We start from the raw sequence: 18,636 nt of genomic DNA, 5'->3' as shown, positions 1-18,636 counted from the left end.
CACAATGATATGGAACATGTGACGTCACAGTTAAATGGCAATAATCATGATAATAATGACGCGTTTTTTCGATAGGGTCCAATTGTCCTCTTACACTAATGTATTGTTCTGATGAGAAAAATAAAAACAACAATTTAATACAATATTCATAAAAATATATATACAAAGTAACTCGTTATTTAGATAATTGACATTTGGCGGGAAATACAATGAATTCTTGATTATCGAACTTTACCGCTTGGTGTCGCTTTGTAAAATTTTCCGGTTTCAACAACGTCAGAGTTGACAATATTTATGACAGTTATCATGTTTTTATGAATGTAGCTAATTATATATAGAGTTGTTCAAAATGGAGAGTGTCAGACGGTTTGCTAGCCAGTCAAATGCCCATTGTATGGAGATGTTATCTGAGGTACAGCCATACTTAGTAGAGGTGGCGTATTTTTTCTTCTTTCTCTCCAGACACATGACTTTACCGTTATTCCAGGAGTACGTTCAGTCCGAGTTTTACAAACAAAATAACTTGAAAGCATCTGCAATAGAACCATTTGTGTACAGTGGCAATGGCTCCAGTCTGTCTAACGTTGCTCACAGAGAGAGCACGTTAGCCATCCTGAGTTTACAGATAGCAGAGGGACTTCCTGCAGTGATTACTGTAATTATCCTGGGGGCCGTCAGTGACAGAACCTCACGGAGGAAGATTCTGCTGTGGATGCCCTCGCTAGGAGGAATTCTTCACTCTTTAGTTTACATCTTGATTCTGTACACTAGTTATACATTGGATGGTTTATTTATGGCTTCAGCCCTGAGAGGATTGAGTGGCAGTATGACTGCATTCCTAGCTGGGAGTACATTTTTTGCCATTAACACAACGCAAAAAGAGAAGCGCTCATCACGTCTTGCTATACAAGAATCTTTAAATGGCTTAGCATATGCAATAGCTAATATTATGGTTGGCTACTGGGTACAAGCTAGTGGGTTTCACCAACCATTTTGGTTCACATTGATTTGTGGCTGCATTGCTTTTCTGATTTCATTTTTCCTTGTAAAGGAAGTAAAAGTTGAAATAAGTAATCCTAATAGATATGACACAGAAAACTGTTGTATAGACACATTCAGACCTATGGGAAAGTTTTTTAGATGTAAAGACAGGAAACTTCTAATTATGTGGCTAGCCATTTTAGCATTTCAAAGTTATGCCTGGGTTCATTTGGGACAAATTAACACTCTTGTTCTTTATTTCACTGGATCTCCTTATCACTGGCAGTCTCACAAGGTTGGGGTTTTCTTGTCGGTAGCCATGGGCGTGGCATCTTTTGGGGTGCTGTTCACTCCCCCCGTGCTGAGGAACTGGTTCTCTGATATCCACATCACATTTGGGGGACTTTTCTCCAAGGCTGTGGGGACACTCTGGTTAGCTGTTGTTCAGAATGAAGTTGTGATATATTTTGGTAAGAAAAATTGTAATCTGTACTATTTTATGTAATTCAACATTCTTGATAATTTATTGATGAGAAACTTGTTTTTTTTTTTTCTTTTTTATATGTAATCAAATTGTTATTCTATTCCAGCAATTTTCCTCTTGGTATTGGAGCTGATTCCCTTTCCAATGTTAAGAGCAGTTGTTGCTAACAATATAGAAACAGCTGATCAAGGTATTAAAAAACTTCCAGTTTTCTAAAGGTTAAGTCTGGCCATTTTAAGGGATATTTTGCTGGGTACACTGTACTTACGTTGGCTTATTTTACCAATTTGGTAAAACCCAGCTTAAATTCTTATTGCTAAATTTTGCACCATTGTATTTAAGTACCGGTACTGACTACAGATAAGTCTCATTATTACCAGTAAACATTATACCACTCTGAACTTTTGCATAAATTGGTATATAAATGTACCAAAGGAGATATATCTCATATACCTGAAGTACACTTGTTAACATAGTACCCAAATATTTTATTAGTTTTCAACTTCATGAAACCTAGTGCTTGTCGGAAAATGTTCCTTTAAAATTATAGGGGTACCTTTGAGCAAGCAATATTTTACACTATCTCAGAAAACCTGCTAGGCAATGTATTCCCTAGTGTTTATTTGAAGTTATTTTTATCCCTCCTTCCAAAAAAATAATTTTTAGGATTTTATAAGCATGATAAGAACCACTATTTCCTTCTGGGACCATAACTTCAGAAGCTTAATTTTGAAACAAAGTTTGCTTATGATCTGAAAATGTGTCTTGTTTTTTACCCAAAGGCACATATTGGAAAAATATATACATTTATTATTCATTTCAGTCCATTTCTTTCAAATGAAAAGACATTCATGTTTGGAATTGTATACTCCGTACAAAGATTACCTTGAATCTGAGAGTTTGTTGTGACCATGACTGAGTCATTGGAAAAGTTTAAGGTCACTCAGTCAGAAAAATGGCATAATTCTAGTCCTAGGTCATATATTCAAATGGGAAACAAAGGAAGCCATACTTAACCAAAAAAATATATTATGACTTACAGGTGTATCTTGACCTCAAACTAAGGTTATTCAGGCAAAATCAAGGTTATGGTGTGTTTTTGTTCAGTTGCAGCAGCCTGGGCTATCTATTGCACACAGTACCTGAACTCTGTTAAATGTAAAGAAAAATGTGTTTTGAATTGTTGCATGTCAAAACCAACCAATCTCTCTATCATGGTATGTTCTAAGTGTCAGATTGTTAATTTAGTTATGATATAACAAAGGCACAATGAGGAACTATTGATTTTTATGGTGATGGTATTCTCTTCATCTATGCTTACATTTAATATGCAATATAACTGTAGCCTGTATGAAAATTAATGATTTTTTTTTTATTCCTCAGGGTCCCTGTTTGCTTTGATGCATTGTGGGGAGGGGATCACGTACTTCCTGGCCCCTTTCATGTTCCAGTCTCTCTACGCAGACAGCATTGACTACTTCACGGGATTTGTCTTTGTCCTGTCCGTCATCCTGCTAGTCATTCCTGTGGGATTTGTTATGTAAGTACAGTAGTATTATGGTCTCCATTATTTCAAATAGATCTTCACCAAAAAAAAGGTTAAATAAGATTTTCAAAAAATAGATCCATTTCATCTGAATTTAGATCATATTTTATTCTTTATACTTAAAACAGCATACTGATGTTCTGATAAATTATTCTGTAACATTAATAATCTCTCGCTATTTTTTGTGAATTGACAGAGCTATCAAGTTTTTGTCAACAGGCCAGTCTGGGGAATATGAAAGAATGGAGGGGGAAACAGAGATGACGACAGGAGAGGAGCTACCCCTCCCCACCAACCATGAGGATAAGAACATAAGTGTTATCCCAGTCACGTCCAGCGAGAACACGGAGCTCAAAACTACAGCCCAACCAAATGTCACAAGGTCAAGGTCATCCAAGGAGGAGGCAACAGAGCCAGTAGATGTATGATTTTTTAATAAAGAAGTTTTTTTCTGGCAATACAGCATAGGTAGAATTTGAAACCATTTTTAGTGGTTTCAGTTTAAATGTAGAAAAGAGGAGTAAATACCAGCAAACCATCATTTTATACATTGTCAGTTGGTTGTTTGATTCAGAGTTCTTGAAATCTTTCGGTCCTGTCGGCAAGACCGATAAAAACAACCAAGGACCGATCACTTTACGTTCTGTGTCAGTCCAAATGACTGGTAGATGTTGAGAAAGCAACTTGCAATAATCCGACTAAATTTCGTACGAATTCCCTATGACCGAACGAACATAATCTGTTAATCGCTTTTCAGTATCTCGTAATGGCTTCTTCGATGAAGGCAAGTACCAAACTATGATTGATTAATTGTTTTAACAAGTTCTTGACGGCGATAAGGTATTAGCCAGGTGAGAAAAATCGAACCAGATTAAAAACTTATGAAGAAAATTGATCTCCCACAAGAATTCAACGAAATTTGTTATACGATGATCAAATTCGCCTGTATATATATTTGTATATGATGGAGGTTGCAAAATGTAATGATAATAAAATTCAAATACAATTTTAATCTTCTTAAAATTATGTTTAATTATTTTGTTGGACTGATAAAAATCTGTCTGGACCGACAATCTACCTGGGGCAGTCAGTCCAATTGACTGACAGTGGAAAAAAGATTTCAAGAACTCTGTTGATTGTTTACAAGCATGCTGATTTCTGAAGGAAAATGAAAAATTATAATTCAGTTACAGTTGTTGTTGTGTTGCTGTTGTTGACATTTATCTTGTACTAACAGTGCTGAAGAAAAAAATGACTGCATTGTCAATCATCCCCCCCCCCAGTAAAAACTAATTACTACTTAGCTAAAGATAATCAAAGCCCAAAGATTTTATTTTATTTTTTTTTTACTTATTTTTTTTAATCTGAAGAAATTACCATTGTTGCTGATACAATATTACCTGATTTTTACTGCCATGTGTTCCTGTAATTATAAGGGCATGTAACTGTACATTTCATATTTGGTATTATGCCTCAATTTCTAGCATTTTTTATGTTTCACTTCTGCATGCTGGAAATGAAAAGTTAAAAGAAAATGCAAGAAAAGAAAAATACAATATTTTCAAAAATGCTGTAAATTGAAAAATAAAGCCAACCTGCAATGTACATTAAGAACATGATCCCTATATAAGCAAAAAAAAAAAAAAAAATGGAATTTCCTTGTATATTGGGATGAATCTATTTCAGGCTTAGGGGCCACCAATGCTGAGCTTTTCTCAAATCTGAAATTTTTCAAAAAATTTGTGTTTTTCTCTCTAATAACTCTGCCACAAATATTTTCTCAAACTCAGACTTGTCTTTTTCTCAAATCTAAGATCTGATATTGCAAAATCAACTAAGTTTATTAATTAATATGCATTCTCAGAAAAAAAATGTTGTCAAAGCAATGAGATTAATTCTAAAAATTTTCAAAAATCTAAAGTTATGTGACAGACAAATCTCAGAAACGTTGATGGTACAGAGTTTTTGGAAATCTTGACAGAATTCTAAGATTTTTCTTACATCGCAGCTTACATTCGTGAATCTCAGAAATGTTTGTGGCATGGTGCTTTTTGGAAAATCTTAGCTGAGGCAGAAATCTAAGATTTGCAGAGGCTGAGATTTTTATACGTTGGTGGCCCCAAAGTCAGGAAGTTATTGTCTTTGTTAATGTATGTTAATATTAAAATCTGAAAAGGATGTCTAGATCTGAGTTGCATTTCAGTGTGAGTGAATCTTATTACTATGTAATGAAGGGAGTGCATTAGATGATATTTATGATTATGATGTTTTCAATGTTATGTTATTATAACATACCGTCGTTATTTTACACAGATCTTTCATGTTCATACATTTAGAGTTTTAACTTTCCAAAGTACACATTTTATGTTTACACAATATGTAATACATATGTTTATATACATATGTGCATTTATACATAATTTTTTCTGTCCAAGCAGCAGTGCTTTAATTTTGTTTTGTTATACTGTTATCTGTTTTAATGCTCAGTAACTCTTGCCAGAGTCTTTAGACTTTGTTGTGGGTTATCTTCCTTGTTCCTACCCCCCAAAAAAAATCATTCCAAATACATACGTATGTACCAAAAGTTTGTGTTGTAATGTAACTTTAGGATGTGGAATCATGGTCCTCAGAGTAAATTGAAAGCCAGCTTGTATCCCTGACTTCTTTTATTTGAGATTCATATTGAGTTTCATACGTAAAGTAATGTAAAATATTTCTCCCAAACAAATTAAATGTTGGTCTTCAGTATAGAATCTCTTGAGTGTATTCACTTAAATGTGTTTCTGTCAAAATTTGCTGAATTATTCATTAAACCCATTGGTCTTATGTTATACATGTACATTGTACTTTGTATTTTTCTTTGTTTACAGGATGATCATCATCAGTATTAATGAGTTTGAATTTTTATATATTTAACATATCAATAATTTAGCTTTCAAGCTTAAGCTTTAAATGCATTACTTGTTAATTCTATTTTAAATATTACCATGTGATTAATATTTTATCTCCACTTAATTATATTGTATTTGTTTGTTCCTACTTGAGAGGGACTTGCCTACATTAAAACCCAAAGCAAAATTTTCAACAAAAATTTCTGGGATATATACTCACCGTCAATGAAAACGCAACACTCTAATTTTAGGGTGAAAAGTATATACGGGTTATAACTATGTACAAAAAAGTTAAGACATATTTGCCAAATCAATTATTTAACGGTTGAATGAATTTCCTTCCTCTACCGGAAGTTGCTTTTTAGCCCTCTTATCTGAAATCAAATTTTTGCATTTTTAATAAAATTTAAAACAATATTTTGGGTTTTCAAGGTTTTGAAACTGTTAATCATAAGTATTGTGCTAAAAGGCCAGGAAACAAATCTTTCTTTTTTACCGGATGTGATGCCTATTTTTCATCAAAATGTGATTTTCATTGCTAATGCTGGAAATTCTTAAAATAAAGAAAAAAAGAGCTGCAGTGTTGAAATGTACACTATATCACGACTCATCAGGCTCATGTATTGCAGTAGCATAAATAACATTTTCTTGTAACACTACGCCAAGTTAGAGAAAATTCGACCGCAGTTTCTGAACAACATGCAATTAAAAATGCCCAAAAATTTTTTTTCGCTCAGATAAAGACATTGATAAACCTAATGGGTAAAAATCGTATGCGTACATGATAATTTTCATAGCGGACTAGCATGTTTTGATTAAATGGTCAAGGGGGGGTGTTTTATAAATGTTATCTGTTAATGCTTTCGGTAATGAAATGAAAGCCATTCAAACATTAAATAACTGATTTGGCAAAGTTAAAGATGTCCTAACGTGTTTGGTATATAGTTATAACCCGTATATACTTTTCACCCTAAAATTAGAATGTTGCGTTTTCATTGACGGGGAGTATATATCAACTACATAAATCTAGTCAATGTATTTATAATCCTATTCCATAGTGTGAATGTGTTAATGTGCAATTATGTAATATCTTCATTGGTTTCATTAAGTATTAAAGATGTAACAACTTTTTTATATACATGTATATATCTAATGTAAGAATATTTGTTTAAGAGATCTTGATTTTAAATTAATAAATGTACACATCTAATGGTGGAGAAAAAAAACTGCCTTATATAGTTACCAGTTTGTTATTTCCTGCAATGTTTAATAGCAGTCCTATGTGTGTGGTCATTCATTAAAGTCAGATTTTGCACTGATCCAGTCTTTAAATTGTTTGACTTTATTAAATAAGAGTAGCATGTCATTTGGAATCATAGTGCATATAAAATGTTTGCCCCCCCCCCCCACCCCCCATTTTTAAAGCTTAAAAAAAAATGTTACATGCATTTATTAAAAATTTAAAAGTTTGTACAATTCTTCATTATATAGATTTTCAATCCTGGACAAAAACCAAGTATTAATTTCATTGAGACATTAAAATAAACAACAGAATTTTGATTGACCTGAATAAATGAAAACATTAAATACCTTATGGCATTTAAACATATAAATAATATATTTATGTCCTCTAAAGTAGATCATAACATGACCATTAATTAAAATGCAACTAAAGCCTACTGGGTGATATTTCTAGTGGGGATTTGTATTCGATTAAACAGCTTATTGCTGAGATAAAAATCAAATTAAATGGTTTAATCTGTAAAATTATATTTCCTAAGCAGCTGTTTTCTTTTTGACTCCATGGGGATTAAGCCCTGTTGGCATCCTTTTGACATTGATTCATTTTGTTCCTTTGCTGCACTTTTGTCAGTCTTGAAATTTTAGCCTCTTAATATCACAAATGAAATCCCAAGTTTTGCACCAATCCTCATGACACAGAATAGTCTTCTCCTGAGTTTTATATATGATTATTTCACTACACAACAGTATTGTTTAGAAGAGATTTGTAGTCCTGAGTTTGTATGGTAATCCTCCTGACACTATTGTATAGAACAGACTTTTGTACTATTGTCTTGGATTGCTGTGGGTATATTGGACAATTTCTGCCTCCTTTTGCCCATTTTATCCAATATCTGTGAAAATATTGTCAACAGGTGTCACCTTATTAATGAACAGGTTATGACTTTGCCTAAATAAAGTATTTTTAAGTGGACATTGATCTCAAAGTTAAAGATTGAAAGTACATGTATTTATGTCTTCCCCCTTATTGTTAAGATTTACGTGAATTACATACCCCCCCCCCCCAATTTACTGTTAGGGTTTCCATGAGTTATTTCCGCCTTCTCCCCCTTTACTGTTAGGATTTCTTTGAATATATTCCCCCTTAACATTAGGATTTCTGTGAATTTATCCCCCCTTCTTACCGTTAGGATTTCCATGAATCTTTTTCCCCTTACGGAAAGGATTTCCATGAATTTATTCCTTACTGCAAAGATGAATTATCCCCGTTACCATTAGGATTTATGTGAATTACCCCCCCCCCCCCCATTGCCGTCAGGATTTTTGTGAATTATCCCCTCTCTTTACCGTTAGGTCTTCTGTGAATTTCGACACCCCCCCCCCCACTTTAACAATAGGATTTCCGTGAATTAACACCCCCCATAACGTTAGGGTTTCTGTGAATTTATTCCCCCTTACTGTTAGGATTTCTATACATTACTTAACCCCCCCCCCCCCCTTACTGTTAGGATTTCCATACATTACTTAGCCCCCCCCCCTTACTGTTAGGATTTCCATACATTACTTTGCCCCCCCCCCCACCTTTCCTGTTAGGATTTCCATACATTACTTATCCCCCCCCCCATTACTGTTAGGATTTCCATACATTACTTAGCCCCCTCCCCCTTACTGTTAGGATTTCTATACATTACTTAGCCCCCCCCCCCCCCCTTACTGTTATGATTTCCGCGAATTATCCCCACCTTACCATTAGGGTTTCCATGAATTTATTCCCGCTTACCGTCAGGATTTCCATAAATTACAATATTACATACCCCTCTCCCTTACCTTTATGATTTCAATGAATTGTTACATTCCATCTCCCACTTACCGTTAAAATTTCCATGAATTCCAGTGTATCATTATCATCCTGGTCAATTTCTTTGATCAGTTCCTGAATCATGGCAGGTGTAAACAATGCCACATGATGGGCCAAAACTCGATCTAATTCGTCCTTGTCGATTTGCTATGTAGTACGTAAAGTAATCATATTATGAACAAGCTAATTAGGTTCCAGAGGCATCAACATTTTAAAGTAAAATCAAAGTGAGTTTGGATATTTACCCCGTCTCCGTTGAGGTCTGCTTGGTTGAATTTGCTCTCTGCATCCATAACGACTGAGAGTTTGATATCTGGAAATTGTTTTCCTATTTCCTACAAAGAGGAAGGAAACATTCACTGTTTTACATTATTTATTAAGGTTGTTGACCCTCTGATATGAGAGATACAGGGGTAAATGACTGACATTCCTTTATAAAAATGTTTCTTTTGAAACAAAATTATAGCGTTTAATTAAAGGCGTTGTCTGTCACGTTTTGCATTGTGCTGTATGTATATATGTCAGATTTACAAGTATTGGTTGATTGATTGTATATTGTTTAACGATCCTCTCGAGAAATTTTCACTCAAATGGAGACGCCACCACTTGCCGGTGAAGAGCAGCAAATTTTGTCCTATACTCGGCACTCAGGGCCATTGAGAAGGGAGGAATCTTTTTCGTGCCAGCATCTACCACGACGCGGGACCTCGCTTTATACGGTCTCATCCGAAGGACCGGTCTCCACGTTCCACAATGGGATTCGAACCCGCGACGTAAGGATTGACTCCTTACTTCGCGACTCTAGAGCAGACGCTCTTACCACTGCGCCACGCGGGCGACAGTTTAAGATTTTAAGTTATGATTTTGATATCTTTTGCACAAGAAAAAGAGAAAAGGAAATCTTGACTCACTCTGTAGTACTCCACGGAGTCCTGTGAGAGGGCCTCTTTGCCGACTATAGGAGGGTGACGGGTCGTGGCTGACCCCGGCCTGCTGGAGGCTCCAGAGTCTGCTGGGGGAGCTAGTGAGGCTTTGTCTGCACTCCCTCCTAACTTTTTACCTTGGGGTGCTGATTTTTTACCGGGATTTCCTTTATTATTGCTGCTTGCTTTGCCATTTGCCGCCTTTGCAGGTTGTGTCTTTGTGGAGGGTTTACTCGCCTCTAACGTCTTTATCTTAGATAGAAACAAAGTCATACAAGTACGATATCTTAGAAATAGTAGCACAATTATGCATGTACATGAAATAAAACGTAAATGAATTCTAAAAGCAAACTACATGTATTCTATCAATGCATTGTAGCAAAAAAAACAACGTTTTAGTTTTGATAAACTTATTTTATTCGGTACAGCCCTCGGAAAATGTTGCACACTTATACAATTTTGGAATAAAAAACCGATATAAATTCAGACACCAATGCACTGCGTGTTTTCTTTCTTTAAACGACTTACTTTTTACTGGACTTTGTTCGTACTAGGCTTCAAGAAAAAAAGGTTTATTACAAAAAACAGTTTTTAGACAGAAATATACGAAATTGTAATTAAATCAATTTTAATCACGATGTTACTGGTGATATAGGGTCATATTTTTTAATCCAGTTTAAGTCTCTAAGATCAGGATCGTGGTTTGCATTTGACATAAAAAATCAGAAAATTACCAGGCACCTGGGGTTGAATTTTCGGCTGGGGTTGCACGGCTAGGACGGATGTCCCACGTTTGGCGGATAAGGGATCCCTCACTTACTGAGGGTTGTACCGGATAGACTGAAGAAGGTGCCGCGGACCAACGCAGCATAAGGGAAAGACAGCTTGGGGTTAGCAGAAAAAAGACAGCCACAAACAATGGACATAAAAGAGCAAATAAGACCGGGTGAAGCGGGGACCGCCAATTTTGGCAGCAAGACGACGTGGGGTGAAAGCCCGAGGGAAGCCCAGCGTCCGACTAGATCCCTTGTGACAACCAAACAAATTTCCACCATATGACACTAGAATGTGAGTACAATGTATAGAAGAGGAGCTTCAGCACAGATTGTGAGAAATGGAAGGATACCAACTGGACATTTTGGGAATCAGTGAGTGCAGATGGGCAGGAGTTTGGAAGATGAGACTGGCCTCGTGTCAGACAGTCATATACAGCGAGGATAAAGAACTACAAGCGGGAGGACTTGCAATAATGATCAACCAGCAGGCAATGAAAGCACTCATGGAATGGACAGCCATTAACAAGAAAATAACGGCAAGATTCTACACAAGATAAGTATAGCATCGGTGATACAAGCATATGCGCCACATAATGAAAAGTAAGAGGAGGAGAAGGATCAATTCTGTCTGGGGCAACAGAAGACCTTGGATGGATGTAACAAGAACGATATCATCATTATCATGGAAGACCTCAACGCCAAAGTAGGAAGTGACAATAAAGGATTCGAAAGAACTAAGGGTATACATGGACTGGGAACACAAAATGAGAACGGAGAAAGGCTGTGTGAATTTTGTTCGACCAAGGGACGTAATCACAGAAACACTATTCACTCGTAAAGACATACACAAGGCAAAAGGTATCTGCTATTGGAACAGCAAAAAGCCAAATTGACCACCTTTTCATAAGTGGTCAATAGAGATCATCTGTTCTTGACACCAGGGTCCAGAGGGGAGCTGATGCCAACAGCGACCGCTACCTGGTGAAGACTCGAATCAGGCTACGCCTCAGCACACATAAGAATAAGAACTAGAGCAAAGCTCGTTGCAAAGCAACGAGTAGGTCTGCCGTCCTGTTTGACTGGAAGTAAATTTCACTCTTTAAAAAAAATGAATAAATACATCCAAAATGGTTTAAATCCTCCACATTTATGTTAATCGATGCAAAAATAAGCCATTTTTTGCTACTTCCGGTTTGACCGGAAGTGACAACGACGGACGAAAAATTGAATTTATGCTCTCAGTGACAGATGTTACCCAAAAACTTGTCAAGAACGGCAAAAATACGCATTTTCGGACTACTTCCGGTTTGACCGGAAGTGACGTAACCGGACAATTTTGATGACCCCAATAGATTTGGCTTGACATTTTGAACAATTTTGCTTTATTAACATATTAACATATTACAAATTCTCGATACTTTTTGAGATAATAAGGAAAAACTTTCGGCTCCTCGCGGCCCTTAATTACAGTCGTTTGGCCAGTTCCGGATTTTGGCCAGTTCCGAATAATTAGTAATTTAAGGACTGATAATTAATAAATTCAACGGTGTAAAAATAAATTGATTTCTATGGTAAGAAGGCTTATTCATGAGTGTTTGAATTGTGTGAAGTTTTGATTTTTTGCCCTCAGTTTGGTTTCGTTATCGTACTTGAAACAGTCGACATACTTTTACAATGCAACAAATCTGAATCACCGCGACGCGTAAGTCTGCAGAAAAACCTCTGTAGATGCATAAATTTTTCACATAAAACAACGTTCTAGGTATCAAAAGTAAGTTTGATATGTACTCTAACAAATACTAAAAACTTGTCAAAAATAAATATTTAGAAAACTGGAAGATATCGTAATATTTTCGTGCTCTTATTTTACCAGTTTCGAATACCCATTTTAAACACAGTATTATAAGTTCACTCTTCGATGTTTTCTTCATTGTGAACGTGACTTATTCTACCTCCGCTTGAAAAACAGGAAGAAGCGGTATATAGTAATGGGATGTTTGTCCATCCATCCGTCTGTACGTCCGTCCGTCCAGCTGTACGTCCGTCCGTCTGATATGCTCTAGGGTATCAATTTCTTATCCGCAACCCCTCTTCTACCACTGAATGAAGTTTAATGAGGCTTCACAGAATTTAATGAGTCTTTCACAGAATCTTTGTAAACAGTGCCAAAGTGCACCTATTTTATTTTTGGATCTGGTACATAATTTGGGCTCCCTGAGAAAAACATAGATACTGCCATTCTTTGTAATATTGAAAGATATATCCATCTCTTGTCCGCAATTCCTCCTATACCACTGAATAAGATTTAATGATACTTTCACATATTCTTTATTGCATTGTGACATTGTGACCTATTATTTTACTTTTTACTTTTTAATCTGACATTTTTTTCGGGTCTCCCAGAGTAAAACATGGACTTTGCCTTAAATAATAATAAAGGAGGCGTGGGGTATCATTAAAATGAGCTCAGTGCCCACAGTACCTCTAATTTCTCCTCAACCTTTGGAAATACAAATAATTTATTGGTAAGCAATTAATTTAACTTTTCTTAGGCATGCCAATGGATAACGTCTGGGACGTATATTTTTTAATTTAGGGTTGAATTGAATAAGAATCTCTGGGGTATCCGGAACCCGTCGGCTTATTCGTAACTGGTAAAATGGACACCTATGGTAACTTGCGAAATGCATTTTTATTGAGGGAAGGCTGAACTTTTATGAAACAATATTTAATTCCACAAGTCATCGAACTACCTTGACAAAACACTTAGATTTTGAAATAATTCGTAGTATATTTGTAGCACCGTCGAATCGGTTTCTTATTCGGAACTGGCCAAATAACTGTATAGAGGCCAGCCCTTTTTTCGAGATATCATTTGAAAGATCATGTAATTCTACACTTCTTTTGTTTTATATGTTTTTACAAAATATTTCTAGGTAAAATGATATTGAAGAAAAGGTGTAAGAAATTTTGATTTTTACGATTGGACTATTTTCGGACCCTAGCGAGCGTCGGCGTTTCGTACATCCGGTAGTTATGATATACCAAGTACATTTCTCCAAAGGTTGCTCTAGCATCACTGAAAATTTCATGCTTCTGTGTTAAGTGCTTTTTGAGAAAACTGCCGGACAAAGTGACCCTCTAAAATTCACTAAATCGCTAAAAAAAACTCCAAACCGGAAGTGAAGTCATCAAAATAAAAAAATATATATCTAGATTTTTTGATGTTCTATTAGATCTGAAAGTTTCATGAAAATCGATCGAGCCGTTTCCGAGAAATCGCGTGCACAAAATCGGTAGGAAAAAACAATAATAAAAATAGTGGAAAAGAAACCTAAGAATAACAGTAAGGTCTTCCGCTGAAGACGGAAGACCTTAACAAGTTGAAATCAAGACTGGATGTAGGGCGCCTCAAAAATAAAAATATAAAAACAAAGTTCAATGACTGCAAGAGAAAGAAATTAGAATGATGTAAGGAAAAGACAGAGAATATCCTGAAAATGTGGAAGCAGCAACAGATGGCATACGTGAATTCAGCAGAGGAAGTACTTGGCTTCATGAAAGGCAATGTCATGTTGTAAATTTTGAATTTACCGGGTGGCAGTAAATACAAAATTTACATCGTGACAGATGTAAATTTTGTATTTACTGCCACCCGGTAAATTCAAACTTATTTACAACATGACAGCAAAAGCAAGTCTTAAATCAGCGAAAACCACTGGAAATTGATAGATGACAGAAAAAGTCATCAAGGCAAAAATAGAGAGTTACAAATTCAGAAGGAATCAAGACTAGATTGAAGGAAAACTACAGAGATGAAATATCAGAGAGAAAAACAAAATAGTAAAATAAATGCGAATGAGGACAAGAGGAGATGAAAGGCAGAAAAAGCTGAGCAAGCACAGAAAGCAGCAGAGAACGGGAGGCAGAAACAGTAGTAAAACAGCTGACAAAAAAGAGTAAGAGACAAACAGCAGTGGTGAAGAGCAAAGATGGAGGGCTGTTGAAAAATAAAGAAGTGATACCAGCCAGATGGAATGAACGTTTCGTAGATGTGCTCAACGGGGACAGTCCAGAGTCACCACCACAGGATGAACAGTAGGAGGGGAAAGAGCTAGACATCTCGGCTGGGTCACCCACCACACAGGAGAAAAGGACTGCACTGAAGACGCTTCGGATTGGTAAGGCCCCTGGAAAAGATCAAATAACACCAGAAATGGTAAAGACAGAACTGAATCTGACTAGCCAGGAACTGCAGCTTACCTTTGACCAGATAGGATGGAAGGAGGAGAAGGTGCCCAAAATGGACCAAAAGACTGATTAATTTGCAAAATTTCCACGAAAAGCAACTAACAGGACTGCAAAAATTCAAGGGAGTGACATTGCTGCCGCTAGCCAGCAAAGTACTAAGCAGAATCCTCATCAACAGAATACAGGCTGGAGTTGGGAGAAGCAAACAGGGTTCCGGAGAGAGACTGCATGTGAATCAGATTTTCATCCCCAGGAACACTCAAGAGCAAGTCAACGGGTGGAATACTATACCATGTACATACATTTTGTGGACTTTGAGAAAGCTTTCGACTTGGTCACAGAGACAGCCTTTGGGTCATCATGAAGAAATATGGAATACCCAATAAAACTGATTAAGATGGACAACGTCTTGTCGTACAGAACCTTACCTTTTCTTTGAGCTCGTCAATCTTTAGGTTTGCGTCGTACAGTTTGGATTTCGTGACGGCTAATTCTTTTTCTATCTTTTTCACTTCTTCTTTTGCCGCCTCTTTTTCCCGAACATATGTCAGAATAGTAGCATTTTCTCCCTCGGCCATTCTCACCACAAAACCATGTAAGGCAAATCCAGATAATTAAAATCGGTGTTACTAATTATCAACCTGGAATTCCACTTCAATTCCCTAACTGGTGTTAAGTAAAACCTCTTTTTAGTAAAACATAATCCAAAGAAGTACGCATATAACAATTAAATTTAAAGATTCACTATAACTTAAATTTCAACCCTTTCTTTTCTGACAGGCCATTTTCTAGTAAACACTTTTATTTATCTTTGGAGTTTAGATAGAAGAATATTCTGTTTTGATTTCTTAATCTGATCCTGTGAACTTAGCATGAAGTTAAGTCATTAGATAATCCGTGTTGAGATTTAAAGCTGTTGGTCACATTAGGTATTAACCTCGCTAGTCCACAAATCATACCTACCAAATGTCGCCTCGATATTTATCTTATTTTATTGCACAATGGTGTCCCAAATGTAACGTGCGAAACTTAATATCAACCTTTATGATATTTGAATTGCTTTTGATCGTTTGGATGGACAATCGATATCTCATTCTTTTTGTACATAAATGTCTTTAGATAAATAAAAACGTTTAAACCTTTTGCATTGTTCAATTAAATTGGAAATAACGATGTTTTGTAACGATTTGTTACTGGTATTGTACTGTGATCTGTGGGTCCATTAAAATAATGTATCAGTGGATTTGAAATGGTCCTGTAGAAATGTATATCCGCGGTTAAATTCACCGGACTTACACGACATTTAAAACCCGATCAATGTCAGTCGCACTTATCTGATTAATTAAATACGTTGTAAAAAGATGTAAAAATATTGCGATTTCTAAAGACGACTCGAATAAACATAACACATTCTCTAGCTATCCCCCCTTTTTCCACGAGAGACAGAGGTGGGGGTAGAGAGAGAGAGAGAGTACAGATTCATGTTATGCAGGTTACATGCATTTCAATTTAAACATTTTTTTTGCTGATTACGAACATCTGGTTTGGATTCTCAAAAGCGTTTAAACATGCCTAGTGCTTTTAGAAAAGTCCATCTCGCTATTTTTTCCCCTGCAGCCAAGAATACCAAAATGTACGACATTCCTACACTCCAAAGGACCAGTAATTCCTTGTGATAAATCAAAAACTAGATTTTTTAAAACATCACATGGACAATTCCTTTCTCAATACAAATGGAAATTTTCGTATCTTGTGATTAGTCAAACAACAAAAAACTACACACAACTACTCTGAAATTAATGGTTAAAGTATGCTGGAATAGCTCATTTTAAAATAACATTTATACTTTTAGTCTTCTGTTACCAGGTCTTCTAACAAACTGCTGGAATGAAACTTGTACTACAGTTTTCACTGTACTGTGGAATTAGTTTACGAATGTTAATTTAAGTTTATCTGTCTGTAATAAAACGTTAACAATAGATTTTGTTGATAAACATAGATTCACGTCTGTAAACTATAATTTACGATCGTTAACTATAGTTAAGAGTTGTTAATCATAGTTTCACAAATCGTGAAACTATATTTATCAGATCGTTAACTATAGTTAACGGTTTGTAAACTATAGTTTACAAATCGTGAAACTGTATTTATCAGATAATCTATGTTTTGCGATCGCAAATGATAGTTTTCGGTGTTAAGTATAGTTTACGGTTGTGAAACATAAATTATCGGGTTAACTATAGTTTACAGATGTAAAATATAGATTAACGTTGTTAACTATAGTTTACAGTCCGTAAACTATAGTTTACAACCGATAAACCTAGTTTTTCGATTGTGAAACTATGATTATCTCATTTTTGTGAATTTGGCTTGCCATACATGACCATAACTTTTGAACAGTGCTACGAAAGGTAGGATTCTTTTCACACAAAACTGTATTTCTTGTATTTAAAAATTAATAAAATTTTCACAGAATCAAGAAGACAATATTACTTAGAGATGGTATCAGTTAGATACATTTTGACCGTTTTACATTAGAGTCAAGGTCAGGTCAAGGTCATTACCTTTTCCCTGGCCATTAAGAATAAAAATAACTGAATCATGTGATACGGTCTTCTGTTTCAAAAGATTAGATGTTTTTCTTTTTGCCTAAAACGATATAACCATAAAAGGTCTATAAGATAATATTACTAAATTGGCGCGAATAGTTTAGCAAAAATGGATTTTGGTTTATCCGAATTTTCTCTATTTTTCTTAAATTTTTAGGATATTTAAGTTATTTTCATATGCGCTCTATATTTAAATTTTTCTTATTTTTCACATATGGTAAAGAAGTCATATAGAGGTACAAAATGATACAAAAACAAAAAGTTTTGACCGTTTAATAAGAGAGTAAAAACACTTTCTACAGTTTTTTGGCTCATATCTGTACTTAGACTGTAAGCTTTTAATAGCTAACATAATTGTAGCCTGTTTGGAAAATCATATATTTATTTGATATATTTTAAAACTTTAGTCCCTTATCATTGATTTAGCTCACATTTGAAAAATTCTTCAAGTCTCTTTGATTGTGTAAAAATTATAACTAAATTCATTGTTCTGTATTAATTTTGAGAGACAGAAAAGAAGATATTTTCATACGCCACCATTCCGCCAAATATTAAAATCTTGCTAGTTTTCAAACACAGTTTACCATTTCTATTTAAAGCTGTACAATTGTGATGAGGAACGAAAAATATGGTCTTTTAAATCTCTTTCATTTAAAAATATAAGACATATCAGCAAATACACATTGAATGTTTCATCTAGTCAGAAACCAAAGACGAATCCTACCTTAACCTTCCCTGATATCTTTTTGACCTTGACCTTGGAGTTTGATACACTTAAAAAAATAATTTTAAAATTTATTTAACTCCTTATGAAATATTAAACTCCCTATCTTTAGGACATTAGTACCTTGATGCACTTTCTCGTTTTGTTCTTTCCGGAATTTTACAGTCCTTGTTTGACGGTTTTAATTGTGAAATAAAGTTTAAATTTCCGGTATACATTTTGCTCCTTCTTCGCGACTTAGTCTCGTTCAACCAGACGCTCGGCTGTCTCCGTGAACTCCGACCAGCAGAGAGTCTGGTAAAGAATCACGTACGCGTTTGTAACCGTCAGAGGGCGCTATCTTGTTTTCAT

At 35.5% G+C, this 18,636-nt stretch overlaps 2 protein-coding genes across 2 annotated transcripts; one reads left to right on the top strand and one right to left on the bottom strand.

Annotated features, from left to right (window-relative positions):
* Positions 1-257: 257 nt before the first annotated feature.
* LOC134249793 (proton-coupled folate transporter-like) lies at positions 258-3,576 on the top strand. The gene is made up of 4 exons (XM_062732150.1): positions 258-1,451; positions 1,572-1,655; positions 2,849-3,005; positions 3,208-3,576. The coding sequence occupies exons 1-4, from the start codon at positions 350-352 to the stop codon at positions 3,437-3,439; spliced, it is 1,575 nt and encodes a 524-aa protein (XP_062588134.1). The 5' UTR covers positions 258-349; the 3' UTR covers positions 3,440-3,576.
* A 3,810-nt stretch (positions 3,577-7,386) lies between these two features.
* On the bottom strand, positions 7,387-15,727 carry LOC134249831 (uncharacterized). The gene is made up of 5 exons (XM_062732201.1): positions 15,381-15,727; positions 9,914-10,177; positions 9,248-9,337; positions 9,015-9,149; positions 7,387-8,037 (listed from the first exon to the last, which is right to left on the bottom strand). Exons 1-5 carry the CDS (start codon positions 15,528-15,530, stop codon positions 7,945-7,947), a joined length of 732 nt encoding a protein of 243 aa, XP_062588185.1. The 5' UTR covers positions 15,531-15,727; the 3' UTR covers positions 7,387-7,944.
* Positions 15,728-18,636: the final 2,909 nt, after the last annotated feature.

This window comes from Saccostrea cucullata, unplaced genomic scaffold (genome assembly GCF_032062105.1).
Source record: "Saccostrea cucullata isolate Sc308-1 unplaced genomic scaffold, CSIRO_AGI_Scuc_v1 ctg160, whole genome shotgun sequence".
Classification (NCBI taxonomy): domain Eukaryota; kingdom Metazoa; phylum Mollusca; class Bivalvia; order Ostreida; family Ostreidae; genus Saccostrea; species Saccostrea cuccullata.
This window is presented reverse-complemented; position numbering and strand designations above follow the sequence as displayed.

Bases quoted from the DNA above. Each gene is read 5' to 3' on its own strand.
- LOC134249793 (XM_062732150.1), top strand. From the start codon at position 350: ATGGAGAGTGTCAGACGGTTTGCTAGCCAGTCAAATGCCCATTGTATG. The intron at 1,452-1,571 runs GTAAGAAAAATT...ATTCTATTCCAG, and splicing joins TGAAGTTGTGATATATTTTG to CAATTTTCCTCTTGGTATTG. The intron at 3,006-3,207 runs GTAAGTACAGTA...GTGAATTGACAG, and splicing joins ATTCCTGTGGGATTTGTTAT to AGCTATCAAGTTTTTGTCAA.
- LOC134249831 (XM_062732201.1), bottom strand. From the start codon at position 15,530: ATGGCCGAGGGAGAAAATGCTACTATTCTGACATATGTTCGGGAAAAA. The intron at 9,150-9,247 runs GTAAATATCCAA...CGTACTACATAG, and splicing joins CAGACCTCAACGGAGACGGG to CAAATCGACAAGGACGAATT. The intron at 8,038-9,014 runs GTAAGTGGGAGA...ATATTTTCACAG, and splicing joins AATTCATGGAAATTTTAACG to ATATTGGATAAAATGGGCAA.